Source organism: Papaver somniferum, chromosome 2 (assembly GCF_003573695.1).
Source record: "Papaver somniferum cultivar HN1 chromosome 2, ASM357369v1, whole genome shotgun sequence".
Lineage (NCBI taxonomy): Eukaryota > Viridiplantae > Streptophyta > Magnoliopsida > Ranunculales > Papaveraceae > Papaver > Papaver somniferum.
The window spans coordinates 77,450,401-77,465,443 of NC_039359.1; the positions used below are offsets into that span (position 1 = coordinate 77,450,401).

The window sequence follows — 15,043 nt, forward strand, 5'->3', positions numbered from 1 at the left end:
AGCACGGATTCAACATAATGAGAACTAAGAGTATAACCGTTAGAATTTCTTCTAATTTTCATCCCTAAGATTACATCTGCGGGGCCTAAGTCTTTCATGTCAAATTTCTCATTTAGCATGATCTTAGTGGAATTAATTACATCCATGTTTGTACCAAGTATAAGCATATCATCAACACACAAGCACACAATCACACATGCATCATTCACAAGTTTAGTGTAGACACTTGTCAAATTCATTGATTTTAAAACCACTAGAAAACATTATATTCATGCGATTTTTTAGGTGCTTGTTTCAATCCATACCAAGATTTTTTCAGTTGTTTGAGGGTGAAAACAGTTTCTGCTGATTGTGGTAATTTCGAGTGTGTGGGTGAGAAACGAGTCTAAACCCTAAACAATGTACTGCAAGGGAGTACTTTGATTCGAGAGATCAATCTGTACAAATCAGGCCTAAACCAAGAAATGGTCGTTCCAGACTTGCTTCGGTCACAAAGTGAATGAGAAGGGTTGTCTAGGAAGGGAAGCGAAGAGAGTGTTGAGACCAGAATAGTTGATTCAGGAAGAGTAGTTGTTTGACGACTTGTATCAGAAAGTGGAAAGCTAACAGATGGGAAAGCTAACAAGTGATTTCTGAGTGTTGTATTATCCTGACCAAAACTTGTGTTTGGTGGAAATAGGTGAGACCTCTTTATACTAGTCGCAACGAAACGTACCCTGCTCTCGTAAGAAGTGGAAACGGTTGAGTGAATGGAAGAAAATGGTAACGGGTAAAGCCTGGAATTGATGTTTCCATAACGAAGGAAACGTTTTACCATTACTTCTTTTATTTACTAACCACCTCACCCTTATGACACTTTCCTGTAAACCGCCAGACCAATACCCTGATGAGCATACCCCAGTTTGTGACATGTTTTGATGTCTCGAGTGTTTTCGTGTAGCATGTTGCTACGTGTGGCGTGGCCAAAGTATTTGGCGTTTGTAGCCAAGTTGGTTCCTTGACCAAAGAATAGGCATCGTAGCCAGGTTGGTGTCGTGACCAGAGAGTTAACATCGCAGCCAAGACATTTCCACGAGTCGTTTGGTGGCAGGTTTGTACGGATGAGATCTGCATCTCAGGAGGAAGGCTAGCCGTAGATTGTTGCAACCCTTCGTTTGGCAACCAGTGGCATGGTTGCAGCGCTTGCATGCTCTTGGCACAACCAAATTAGGGTTTTGGCATCGTGGCCAAGAGATTTCCATAAATCGTTTGGTGGCAAGTTTGTATGGCTGAGATTCATATCTCAGGAGGAAGGGTGGTCGTTGATTGTTGAAACCCTTCGTTTGCAGCCAGTGGCATGGTTTAGGCGCGGCCGAGCTAGGATTTTGGAGTTGTTTAGGCGCGTCCAAAACTACGGTTTTGGCATAGTTTAGGTGCGTCCAAAATTAGTGCTTGGCATTGGGCCAAAAGTTTTCATGTGTTTGATGGCAAGCTTGTACGGATGAGATTTGCATCTCAGGAGGAAGAGCGGCCGTCGATTGTTGCAACCCTTCGTTTGGCAGCCAGTGGCATGTGGTAGAGCCGGCATGGCTTTGGCATATTTTAGGCGCGGCCAAAATTAGGGTTTTGGCAAAACCGTGATGTTTGGCCTTGGGCCGGAAGTTGTCGTGTGTTAGGTAGCGAACTTGTACGGCTGAGATCTACATCTCATATGGAAGGGTAGCCGTTGATTGTTCCAACCCTTCGTTTGGCAGCCAACGGCATGTGGTAGGGCCGACATGGCTTTGGCATATTTTAGGCGCGGACAAAATTAGGGTTTTGGCAAAACCGTGATGTTTGGCCTTGGGTCGGAAGTTGCCATGCGTTAGGTGGCGAACTTGGACGGCTGAGATCTACATCTCAGATGGAAGGGTAGCCGTTGATTATTGCAACCCTTCGTTTTGCAGCCAGCGACATGGTGGTAGGGCCGCATAGCTTTGACATGTTTTAGGCGCGGCCAAAATTAGGGTTTTGGCATAAACCGTGATGTTTGTCCTTGGCAGGAAGTTGCCATGCGTTAGGTGGTGAACTTGTACGGCTGAGATCTGCATCTCAGGTGGAAGGGTAGCTGTTGATTGTTGCAACCCTTCGTTTGGCAGCCAGCGGCATAGTGGTAGGGCCGCATCGCTTTGGCATGTTTTAGGCGCGGCCAAAATTAGGGTTTTGGCATAAACCGTGATGTTTGTCCTTGGGTCGGAAGTTGCCATGTGTTAGGTGGCGAACTTAGACGGCTGAGATCTGCATCTCAGATGGAAGGGTAGATGTTGATTGTTGCAACCCTTCGTTTGGCAGCCAGCGGCATAGTGGTAGGGCCGCATGGCTTTGGCATGTTTTAGGCGCGACCAAAATTAGGGTTTTGGCAAAACCATGATGTTTGGCTTTGGGACGGAAGTTTCCATGCGTTAGGTGGCGAACTTAGACGGCTGAGATATGCATCTCAGATGGAAAGGTAGACGTTGATTGTTGCAACCCTTCGTTTGGCAGCCAGCGGCATGGTGGTAGGGCCGCATGGCTTTGGCATGTTTTAGGCGTTTACAAAATTAGGGTTTTAGCATAAACCGTGATGTTTGGCATTGGGACGGAAGTTGCCATGCGTTAGGTGGCGAACTTGTACGGCTGAGCTCTGCATATCAGATGGAAGGGTAGTCGTTGATTGTTGCAACCCTTCGTTTGGCAGCCAGCGGCATGGTGGTAGGGTTGCATGGCTTTGGCATGTTTTCGGCGCGGCCAAAATTAGGGTTTTGGCATAAACCGTGATGTTTGGCCTTGGGCCGGAAGTTGCCATGCGTTAGGTGGAAAACTTCTACGGCTGAGATCTACATCTCAGATGGAAGGGTAGTCGTTGATTGTTGCAACCCTTCGTTTGGCAGCCAACGGCATGGTGGTAGGGCCGCATGGCTTGGCATGTTTTTGGCGCGGCCAAAATTAGGGTTTTGGCATAAACCGTGATGTTTGCTTTTGGGACGGAAGTTTCCATGCCTTAGGCAGCGAACTTGGACGGCTAATATATGCATTTCAGATGGAAGGGTAGACGTTGATTGTTGCAACCCTTCGTTTAGCAGCCAGCGGCATGGTGGTAGGGCCGCATGGCTTTGGCATGTTTTAGGCGTTTACAAAATTAGGGTTTTAGAATAAACCGTGATATTTGGCCTTGGGCCGGAAGTTTCCATGCGTTAGGTGGCGAACTTGTACGGCTGAGCTATGCATATCAGATGGAAGGGTAGTCGTTGATCGTTGCAACCCTTCGTTTGGCAGCCAGCGGCATGGTGGTAGGGCCGCATGGCTTTGGCATGTTTTCGGCGCGGCCAAAATTAGGGTTTTGGCATAAACCGTGATGTTTGGCCTTGGGCCGGAAGTTGCCATGCGTTAGGTGGCGAACTTCTACGGCTGAGATCTGCATCTCAGATGGAAGGGTAGTTGTTGATTGTTGCAACCCTTCGTTTGGCAGCTAGCTGCATGGTGGTAGGGCCGCATGGCTTGGCATGTTTTTGGGGCGGCCAAAATTAGGGTTTTGGCATAAACCGTGATGTTTGGCCTTGGGCCGGAAGTTGCCATGCGTTAGGTCGCGAACTTGTACTGCTGAGATCTGCATCTCAGATGGAATGGTAGCCGTTGATTGTTGCAACCCTTCGTTTGGAAGCCAGCGGCATGATGGTAGGGCCGCATGGCTTTGGCAAGTTTTAGGCGCGACCAAAATTAGGGTTTTGGCATAAATCGTGATGTTTGGACTTGGGCCGGAAGTTGCCATGCGTTAGGTGGTGAACTTATACGACTGAGATTTCCACCTCAGAAGGAAGGGTAGCCGTTGATTGTTGCAACCCTCCTTTTGGCAGCCAGCGGCATGGTGGTAGGGCCGCATGGCTTTGGCATAGTGGTGCGGCTGGCATGACATGCCTTGGCGCGGAGATGTGGTTAGCACGGCATGACTTTGGCACAGTGGTGTGGCTGGCATAGTTGGCATGCCTTGGCGCAGAGATGTGGCTGGCATGGCATGTCATTGGCACAGTGGTGCGGCTGGCATGGCATGCCATTGGCACAGTGGTGCGGCTAGAATGGTTGGCATGCCTTGGCGTGGAGACGTGGCTGTCATGGCATGCCATTGGCACGGTGGTGTGGTTGGCATGGTTGGCATTCCTTTGGCGCGGTGGTGCGGCTGGTATGGTTGGCATGCCTTGGTGCGGAGATGTGGATGGCATGGCATGTCATTGGCACGGTGGTGCGGCTGGCATGGTTGGCATGCCTTTGGCGCGGAGATGTGGCTGGCATGGCATGCCATTGGCACGGTGGTGCGGCTGGCATGGTTGGCATAACTTTGGCGCGGAGATGTGGTTGGCATGGCATGCCATTGGCACGGTGGTGCGGCTGGCATGGTTGGCATGCCTTTGGCGCGGAGATGTGGCTGGCATGGCATGCCATTGGCACGTTTAGATAGCATGCGCGGCTGGCATGTGTAGAGATGATGCCGGTCAGTACCGAGGGCTCTGCCGTGGAGCATGGCATATACATAAAAAGGTACCCCGGTAATTTTACGCAGTCATGTTGAACGGTTCAATAAATCTGTTGGTGGAAACATCATTACTCAAGTGTGACGTCACTATTTGACTAAGGTTTTTCGATTTTAACCCTAACCTAAAAACCATCATCAACATTAAGTCCCGTGCTTAGCTCAGAACAGGGGCTTTGTTGCGAGGTAAGCATAAGATGCTGACAGGAAAGGACAAAATCGAAATGGCAAGTCATGAAAAGATGATCAGGAAGATCCGTCTAACCTTTTTCGGGAGTATTCTGAGAATCCGTGATTCTTGGCGACCTTCAGTAAATCCTGCCCGTAGTGTTGCTGGCTAGACCGTGAGAATGGTAGGGGCGGTTGCTGTCCGATATGCAAACAGTTGGCGTCAGCTTGTCTAGGTTGGGGAACGCGGAGTTGTTGGCGTTGCTGGATTGGATTGGCAAGTCGTTGGCATGGTGTGGCTTAAAACTGAGCCGCTGGCGTTGGTCGGCTTGGAATGGAACCGTTAGCGTCGGATCGGCTTGGGATGAGCGTTGGATTGGCACAGCGCTGGCTTGGCTTGGCGTGGCGCGGGCTGTTGGCGTCGCTTGCAGGTCCGGTTGCCTATCTTCATTGCTGCAAAGGAGAGAGTTAGAGATTCTACACAACAAATGATTGATTTAGTTACAAAATTAGGAAAATGTCTTAACATGTAGATATACTTCATTTCATATGTAATACATGATTTAAAAAGTACTAATTCCATGTTCTGACACCCATATTAAAACCACTTCATCTATATCTTCCAAACATAAGTTCCTGTGAACCATTTGCTGAAATTGCCTCAGATTCATCTTATTTCTCTGTAACTGCTTGAAAGCAAACTGAAATCCGTACACCACGAAAGGGACTGATTTAACTAAGGTTTTAATTATGCTTGGATTAGAATATTGTTTTGGTTTCAAAAAAAATCCTATCAATGTTTGAGTCGGCACAAAGTATCCTAATCGTAGTATAAACTAACGTGATTGCCTTGGTCTCCAAGTATTGCAAACTTATAAATAGCCTCCATTGCACCTCTATAATTCTCATAAAAAATTAAACTCTTAATTAAACTTCTTTGGGTCTAATCTCCTCCCACATCTCTCAGTTTTCTAATTGTCTTCGTCTTCTAGCGCTTTCTTTTTTCACATAAACCGGTCTCTCTACTCTTCAACTCTTATGCTCGACGAACTCAACCTTAGGCTCTCTTTTGGCGACGATCCGTTTGGAGAGAAAGACAATTTCTCAGGTAAGCGAGCGGCCAAGTCGAAGGGAACATACGTGCACCTTCGAATCCACAAGCGCAAGGGGAAGAGGTGTCTTACTACGGTTGAAGGACTCAACCCGGAGCTCAACCTTGAAAACATTCTCAAGGAATTCAAGAAAAGCTTCTGCTGCAATGGGAATGTAGCGCAAGATAAGGAATTGGGCAAAGTCATTCAACTCCAGGGTGATCAAAGGAAGAACGTGCTTGATTCTCTTGTCAGGGCTGGTGTCTCTGATAAAGAGGATATCAAGATCCACGGTTATTAGGCTAGCCATGGTCGGCTAAGTGGTTTTATGATATTTAAAATTTATATTTGGTGGTTCTTAGGCTAGTATTTAGTTTTGCTTTTGTTTTGTTTTTTCTTTCAAGAGATTAAGGGTATTATATTATGATTAAGATTAATAAAATAATTTTCTGCATGATTGATATTGTGTCTTTGATGGGTCTAAGAACATAGCTCAGTGGTATCCCGTCAACTCCAGTAAGGAGGAAGTCAGGGGTTCGATTCTCACCGTAGTACAAGTTTATATTTAATTAGTTGTATAGAGGGGTTTGACGGAGTTGGATCTAGCAGTGGGACTAGTCCGGTTTTAGCCTATCAAAAAAAAATGATACTGCGTCTTTGATTAATATGGTGTGCTTCTATCCTATAAAGCATATGGTACAACCCTAGCCTGAGAGGGACACAGGCTCAACCTCATGACCACGATGCCCTTTCGAAAACAAAAATTAAGGGGTCCTAATAACAAAATTAAAAGTTAGCTGTTGACAGTGGGATTTGAGCCCACGCCCTTTCGGACTGGCGCCTTAGCCCAACTCGGCCATATCAATATTATTGAGATTGCAGGCAGATCAAGCTAAATAAACAACATAGATGCGAAGAGTGGATAACATACATTCCGCAGAGAATATGGAGATATTATATATAGGCTTTGCAGAATTTTAGCAAAGCAGTATCCTAAAACAGTTTGTCCGTAATCATGGAATATCGAATGTACCACCAAAGTACTTTCTTGCACTGACATAGTTATTAAAGAGCCATGCCCCTTATCCTGTCATAGCGGGATATGCAAATCCATGCAGGCACTAGACAATGATCAACTCATCAGAGTATTCAACTTGAAACACCTGCTTCATACATGTAAAAAGCAGTGCTTGGCCAGGTGTTCTGGTAAATCCACCTACATGACACAGAAATGACAAAATCAGAAAAAGTTTCATCTGCCCCCGTATGGTAAGAATTCAAATGCTCTATGAAACAATACTACCCACATTACAACACAACAAAATAAGTCATCCATGTCACCCACCATGCTTAAAGTATGACATTTTACACACAAAAGAAAAATGCGATGGTTGAGAAATTGTATACAGACCTTTAGGGAGTATCACCACCAAATTTCTTCTGATTGAGATGAATGGAAAGAAGCTTAATATAATCAGCACCAAAATTGATGTCTTGCTCTAACTTCATAGAATACTGGACCACCACAGCTATTGTTTGAAACTCTGGGTATCTTTGCAGATAATGTGAAACGTCTGGCATTCGTAGACGTCTGAAGACCTGCAAAATTTGCCTCTCACTAAGAAACTTGGAACTTCAAAACTCATTATATACCACTTCAGTTACTCACGTATCATAGATTCGCGTATCATATGTCTTGAATTCAATATAAAATTTAACTTCAAAATACCAAGTACTGCACTAAAAGATAGTAGAAAATCTTATAGAACACAAACAAACACAGAATTTTAAAACCCTAAAATTACAAACCCAAGTATTAAATGGGAATTTTTCAACAAATCAAAATTCAAAATTTAGTTCATACTTTCACCTTTGCACAAATCATATGTCTTGAATTCAACCAAATATACAACACATACCTCTATCGTGAGGATTACCAGACCATTCTCTCGCTCTTCCAATCGGAAAGACTTGCCCAACCATCTATTGGACAGGTCAAAGGCAGTTAACATATCAATAAAAGTTAGGAGTTATAACCAAAGAGCAATACCATAACTTATAAAAATCAATACTAAACTATACATAGTGTGATTCAATTCAAAATGGTTAAGAAATGATCAGACAACGTGTACCATTCCAAATGTCAGGTGCTGAAGACAATTGGATAATGGATTTTCATGCATTGGTAAAAGAAAAAATTCCCGAACAAGACAGCTAATCCATGTACATTAACTAACTCAATTTCATAGTTATTCACACACTTTATGTATCTTAACATACTTTTTGAGTAATACCATTTGTACCGTATTTTCAACAGAAGCAAACTACTATATATGGCAACTGATTTGGCCTGGGATCATGTCAAATGCCATGGCCCATAACTACACAAGCAAGCTACTAGATTGAGCAGGCACTACTATATATTCAAGTTAATGTGAAAGAGTGAAAGTTCCGTAACTTTTTGCAGCCGTAAAACATGGTGCGGCACTATCCAATGTCTACTAGCATATGGTATTCCCATTCAACGTTTTTTGACGATTTTACACAAACAAATATGAGAAATATTTCAACCATGAAAAACCAAATCAAAGACGAAATAATAATAAACCTCCAATAGCTTTCGAGTTGCAGGAATGCAAAGTGACTGTAAAGACCAACATATGCATGTGCGATTGTACGTACCATTTCAACTCTGGGCTGAGGGATGTGTTTCCTAACCGTTGCATGCTTGGCTTTCGGTGGCTTCTACTCTTAATATTGTGAACGGAGAGTACCTTACAAGTTACAAATACACAAGTCAGAATTAATTCAACATGAATGTAATTGTAAATGAACAAAATTAGTGGGTGAACCGTGAAAGTAATAGAGTTGTGAGTTTACATGATGCTCTTCAGTAGTCCAAAATTTCACAAGATTCTTTCGCTCCCTGTAGATTAACACCTTCGGTTTATCTGCAAGACGCTTTTCATTTGTACCACGGGGTGTGTATAGTGATGTTGTTCCCATTTTTATCATACAGAAATGGAAGATGATCATCAGTCTGCATCAGCATCACCATCGTCATACCTCGCGTTATTATTTGCATTCCGGCACACAAGCCTTAGAATGAGTATGTTAATCTTCGGGAAGTCCTACAGATAAATAAACCACAAGAATTTACAATGCCTCAATTGATCTTTGGTACATATTCAAAATATGAGAACATGAGCAAACCACTCTAATTCCTGTTCTCTGAGTTTTATCAGATCCGCATTTATGTCTTTGAAGCTGCCCCAAGCAATTAACTTGAGTCATTGGAAGGTTGATCAAAACTCCTGATAGGACTGAAAAAATTGTGGATTTCACTCTCACTTTCTCAATTGGTGAGTATGATGATTTCATTAAGTCAGCTCCCTGGTTTTTTATCTTTTCATATCTGCTCTCCAAAAGCTTCAACTTCTCTAGCCTATCATCATTTTTGGACTCTACAAAAAAAAAATGAAAAATTGATTAATTATCAACCTACAAACTTAATCAACACCTTAACTTATTCTATTTTTTTTATAAGAACTTAACTTACTTTGTTCTCTTTCCAATTTCTCAGCTGCACTCAAATTCTTTAGATGATCTTCTGGAGCATTCTTTACACTAAGAAACAGTATATGAGAATCAAAATGTAGTTTTCGAAATAAAAAATCAATTGATGACCAATTACTAGAATTACATTTTGTGAAATAGTTACCTTTTCCGAGTCCGCTCAAACAGAGATCAGTAAATAAACCCTCTTTTTCTTCTTCTTGATCTTCGAGTCTTTAGAAACAGCAGCTGAAACCCTTTTGATTTATTACTTAATTTTCTTACAAAACCTTCCATATCTTTAGATCTATCTATCTAGTACTTGCTCATTTCCACCAACTCTCTCTCAAGTCTCAAGTCTCAACTCTCAAGCATCTCCATTTTATATTAGGGTTCACTCAGGGGCCAGAACATATACGGCTTATATTTATATTTTGTTATGTACCCCGTGGATAAGGGCAAGCAAGATAGAGTCATGACTCAGTGAGGCTATAGGCCTGTGATACTATGTCACTTTTGGTTTTAATCGGATAGTGAAAATGTAATAAACTCTGTCAAAAAATCAACGGAAATGCTAGTTGGCTCCCTATTCTCCACCACCCTATTCTCCTCCCTACAATCTAAGCCCCACATCCATATCGAGATTCGCATTCAGGTTTCAGGTGGGTTCACCATTCCCCTAATGTGGGATTTAGATTGTAGGGAGGAGAATAGGGAGCCAAATATCACTGCCGAAAAATCAAGTCCCGTGGTTCATAGGGCCTGATTTTGTAAGACATGGAGATATCCACATGGATTAAGAAAGACATCAGAGTTGTAACTCAGTAATTTGTTTGAATAAAATTTTCTTGAAAAAAAGAGGGGGGAAAAAAGACAAAATCAGAGAGCAAAAGTTGATTCACCCCATCTGGTAAGAAAGATCATAAGCTCTATGAATAAAGAAGTACAAATCAGATATGCCTGAAAAAATACTAACAACCTCATTAAGAGATTAACAAGCTACTAATGCTTAGCTTAGACAATGTGAACGGTGAAGGAAACACAGGCATGGAAGAAAGCAAACCTTGTTCCATTAGGAAGAATAACCATCAGATGAGAGTAACCAGCTTCTATCAGAACTCTGCCAGACAATTGATACATCAAAATCTGCATCGTCGTCCCTGCGACCAGAATTTCTTCTCCTTTTCTTTCTCGTTTTTTGTTTCTTCTTCCCATTGGATTCACTTGAATGCCAACCACTTGTTTCTGATAACTCATAGGTTCCAACTTTATGCACCTTAAACCATTCTTAAGAAACAACGCTTCCCACGACCTCAGGAGTTTCACAATTCTACAACATTTGATAGTGCAGAATCCAAGAATAAATGCCTAGCGATTTCACCACTTCCGCATTCCTTGCCTTTATATCTTTTATCACGAATGGAGCCTTTGCAGCTGCTTGAGGACATTCATTTTCAACACAACCTGTTCAATTGTATTGCGCTCCTGGTCACGAACAAGACGTAAAAGCTGGCGGCTTTGATTAACAATGGCACATAATAACTCACTAGCATATACACATTTATCAAGCATAAACAACAGCACCTCCAGCAGTAAGATGGAAGAGTGAAACACTTGGAATCCATTGTTATGGTGAGATTTTTTGAAGTGACTTCAAGAACGTGAGAAGATCTGGTTCTTCAAGTAGATCGCAGAGATGAGAAAATGACTCCTCTAGAAAGAACTCATCAATGACTTACCATAAATCTTTTGCGTTCTCCCCATACATCATATCAACAACACAATCCACAAAGAACCTTGTATCTATTTGTAATATTTCTCCATCCTTTAGCAAGTTTGCAGATTCTTCAGATGACCAGAACTCTGGTACATTTTCAAGGAAATTCTCCACTGTCCATTGCATATCCAAGTCAAGAAAATAATGAGGCTTTGTTGCAATTACTGCAGGTGATCTCCCATGGTTCCCTCCCAACAAATATCCTGGTTAACAAAAGAAAACTGAGTTATGGCTCTAGCACCATTTCTATACTCAGATTCACCAACACCGGCAAAATTACTAAACCATTGTAAGTCGAGGGTTTCCTGCACCATTAGCAATATTAACCATTTAACTCTCTCAATACAGCCTAACGATTATGTCTTGGTTATAATCTTATCACATTTTTTACCTTGGAGATCAATTTCATGTGTGTATGATAACATTCGGTTGGGAAAATCAAGTTACACTATCTTGAATTGAAGACAAAAACTCAAAACACAGATTGCAAAGTCAAAAGTAACACTTTGTGTAAAGAACACTTACCTTTAAAGATTTGCTTGCATAGGCGGCTTTCTTTGCTAAGAAAGGCCCAATTCTGTTTGGTCTCCTCTCAATAATCATCTGCAAAACTTGAGAAGCTAGGGTTATGTTGGAGGATGTTCATGGCTCGTTCTTTGAGGAATTTTGGAGCACTACTTCCGTGTAACCTGGAATTAGAAACAATGGCTCAAAAGGAGTGCATAAAAATTACATTCTCCAACGACTGATGATAAAAACCAGGTTAAAGTAACATGTTTTCTACAAAGTCAATATTGAAAAACAAGAATGTGTGCATTTTTCTCAAAAAAAAAAAAATACATCACAAGGTGAAAAGGCTCTTTCGCAGCCACTTTGTCACAAAACTGGAAATTAAAAAACACACCCAAGGTACAAAAGCTGGAAAGAAAAAAGAAAAAAAACACCCACGGTACAAAAGCTGTACCATACTACCAAAGTACTTTCTTACATTGACATAGGTTCTATTTGAAGCAGCACTAAAGAGCTATCCCATATCCTGTCATTCGGGGATATGCATATGCAATCCATGTGTACAGTAATCGACTCCACAAATTATTCCACTTGAAACACCTGCTTCATCCATGTAGAAAAGCAATGCTTAGCCAAGTGTTCTGGCAAATCCACCTACATCACACAGAAATGACAAAATCAGAGAAAATATACATCAGCAGAAGTTGTCTAACCCCCTGTGGTAAGAATTCAGATGGTATATGAATAAAGAAACTTGTAATCCACAGAAACAACCTAAGAGACTTCAGCAAGTTATTGATGCTTAGCCTCAACATAAAGAATTCTGAAAGAAAAACAACAGTGAAAGGAGGCAAACCTTGTTCCATGAGGAAGAATAACCATCAGATGAGAGTAACCAGCTTCTATCAGAACTCTGCCAAACACTTGATACATCAAGATCTGCATCGGCATCCCTGCGACCAGAATCTCTTCTTCTTTTCTTTTTTGTTTTCTGTTTCTTCTTCCTCTTGGATTTGCTTGAATTCCAACCATCAGAATCAGACCCACTTCCTTCTGAGAACCTATCTGGTAGCAAATCATACTTTTCAACTCTCCGGAAACTTATACCGTTCTTGAGAAACAAGGCTTCCCACGACTCAGGAGTTTCACAATTCTGCAACACTTGATACTGAAGAATCCAAGAATAAAGGCCTAGCAATTTCACCACTTCCGCCTTCTTTTTCTTTATAGCTTTTATTATCAGAAATGGAGCATTGGAGCTGCTTGAGGACATGTTCATTTCCAACAAAACCTCTTCAATTGTATCATACTGGTCTTTGTGCTCCTGGTCACGAACAAGACGCAAAAGCTGGCGGCTTTGGTTAAGAATGGCGTTCAATAGAAGCAAGTCACTAGCAGATGCACAGTCATCAAGCATAAACAACAACACCTCTAGCCAGTAAGATGGACGAGTGAAACACTTGGAATCCATTGTTATGGTGAGAAATTTTTGAAGTGACTTCAAGAACGTGAGAAGATCTTGTTCTTCAAGTAGTATTAGAAGATGATGGCAGAGATACGAGAATGACTCATCTAGAAAGAACCCATTAATGACTTCCCATATATCTTTTGAGTTCTCCCCATACATCATATCAACAAAACAATCTACAAAGAACTTTGTATCTATTTGTAATATCTCGCCATCCTTTAGCGAGTTTGCTAGTTCTTCAGATGACCAAAACTCTGGTACATATTTAAGGAAATTCTCCACTGTCCGCTGCACATCCAAATCAAGAAAATAATGAGGCTTTGTTGCAACTACAGCTGGTGATTGCCCATGGTTCCCCTTCCACTCGAGTTCCTCCCAACAAACATCCCGGTTAACAAAAGAAAACTGAGATATCGCTCTTGCACCTTTTCTATGCCCAGATTCACCAACACCAGCAAAATTACTAAACCATTGTAATATACGTTGTGGGTTTCCTGCACCATCAACAATATTAATCAACTCTCCAAACTTAACAATTACGTCTTGATTACATTCTTATCCTAACTCAGTTGTAAATTTGAACACAAGAATGAATTTCATGTATTTATGATAATGTTGCTGCTAAAATCAAGTTACACTATCTTGAATGCTAAAAAAATAACATCCAATACAGAAAATGCAAAGCGAAGATCATAATTATGTGAAGAACACTCACCTTTAAAGAATTTCTTGAGTAATCGACTTCTCTTAGCTATGATATGCCCAATTTTGTTAGGTCTCCTCTCAATAATCATCCGCAAAACTTGAGAAGCTAGGGTTAAATTGGAAGGTTTAGACCTCAATAAGCTCACAAACAGCTCCCGTTGAGCTTGCGGCGTCACTGAATCTGAACATGCTATAGTGTTGCAAAGCCACAACCGAGACTCAGATCGACCATTAGATGTTACCAATGACCATATAACAGATTCCAGTTTCTTCAACATTGATATACTTCGTACAGCATCATCATCTTTATCATTACTATCATCCCTTCTACGCTGAAATTCAGCTAAGAACAACTCCACCATGTTCGCCACAGCAACAATGTCTCTTTGTTCAGTTGATTACTGTTTCACTACAAAGCATTACAAATCAATTCAGATACGATTAAAATTAACCTAAGGACCGTTTCAATACAACTAAGGAAACCTAATTTCTTACCTGAAAATTGGAGTGACCACAATCGGAGAGAAAGCAATCGGAGATTTTAGTTTAGGGTTTATTTATCTCTCTGTAAACACCTTAGGATTTCTTACTCCCCCTCTTATCACTGGCGAGAAAAGTGATTTTATTGCGCCTTTGAGAACCTAATAACACGTTTGGATTTAGAAGTTAATTCCAGAAGTGCTTCTGCTTCTTGAAATCAGAAGCAAATATATTTTACTTCACAAAAAGTTTAATTTTTTACTAGTCTACCTTTTTGCTTTTCGAAGTGAAATTTTATACCAAAACTAACTTTTTGGATTTGTAAAATTGTGTCACCACCTACAGTTGACTTTTCAATTTATTTAAATCGAAGTAACTTCTCAAAAATATAAATGCACACCCTATAATTGTTTTCAGGGCTATCATTTAGTTGGATGGTTACATTTTTTTTCTTTTTCTTGAACTGTGAATGTGAATTGGTTAAGAATTAAGTGATTACGTAAGTTTCACCTTTCTGCAATTGATCATAAATGTTGTTAGGAGGGGTAGATAACCGGACACCATTCGTATTATCAACTCTACCTAATTTTTTCAGAATATCTACGACCTTATTTCTCTTTTTTTGGCAACTAACTACATTGCAATAAGGTGAAATCCTTATGGAAACATTTTGTATCTAAAACTAAATTATGAATTCTCTGATCTATGCTAAAGGTATCCTTATTCACTGCATTTACCACAAGCTTTCAGTCCAGTTCAAAGTATAC

At 41.3% G+C, this 15,043-nt stretch overlaps 1 protein-coding gene and 1 pseudogene across 1 annotated transcript; both read right to left on the minus strand.

The window, feature by feature from the left end:
• Positions 1-6,668: 6,668 nt before the first annotated feature.
• Positions 6,669-11,755, minus strand: LOC113351429 (annotated as a pseudogene).
• A 156-nt stretch (positions 11,756-11,911) lies between these two features.
• Positions 11,912-14,438, minus strand: LOC113348110. Its single transcript, XM_026591815.1, has 4 exons — positions 14,292-14,438; positions 13,807-14,205; positions 12,480-13,585; positions 11,912-12,277 (listed from the first exon to the last, which is right to left on the minus strand). The coding sequence occupies exons 2-4, from the start codon at positions 14,156-14,158 to the stop codon at positions 12,206-12,208; spliced, it is 1,530 nt and encodes a 509-aa protein (XP_026447600.1). The 5' UTR covers positions 14,159-14,205; positions 14,292-14,438; the 3' UTR covers positions 11,912-12,205.
• Positions 14,439-15,043: the final 605 nt, after the last annotated feature.

What these genes read in the sequence shown, in the direction of transcription:
- LOC113348110 (XM_026591815.1), bottom strand. Translation starts at nt 14,158, where the DNA reads ATGGTGGAGTTGTTCTTAGCTGAATTTCAGCGTAGAAGGGATGATAGT. An exon ending in ACTCAAGAAATTCTTTAAAG is followed by an intron (nt 13,586 to 13,806) that starts GTGAGTGTTCTT and finishes TTGATGGTGCAG; the next exon opens with GAAACCCACAACGTATATTA. An exon ending in ATTCTTCCTCATGGAACAAG is followed by an intron (nt 12,278 to 12,479) that starts GTTTGCCTCCTT and finishes TGTGTGATGTAG; the next exon opens with GTGGATTTGCCAGAACACTT.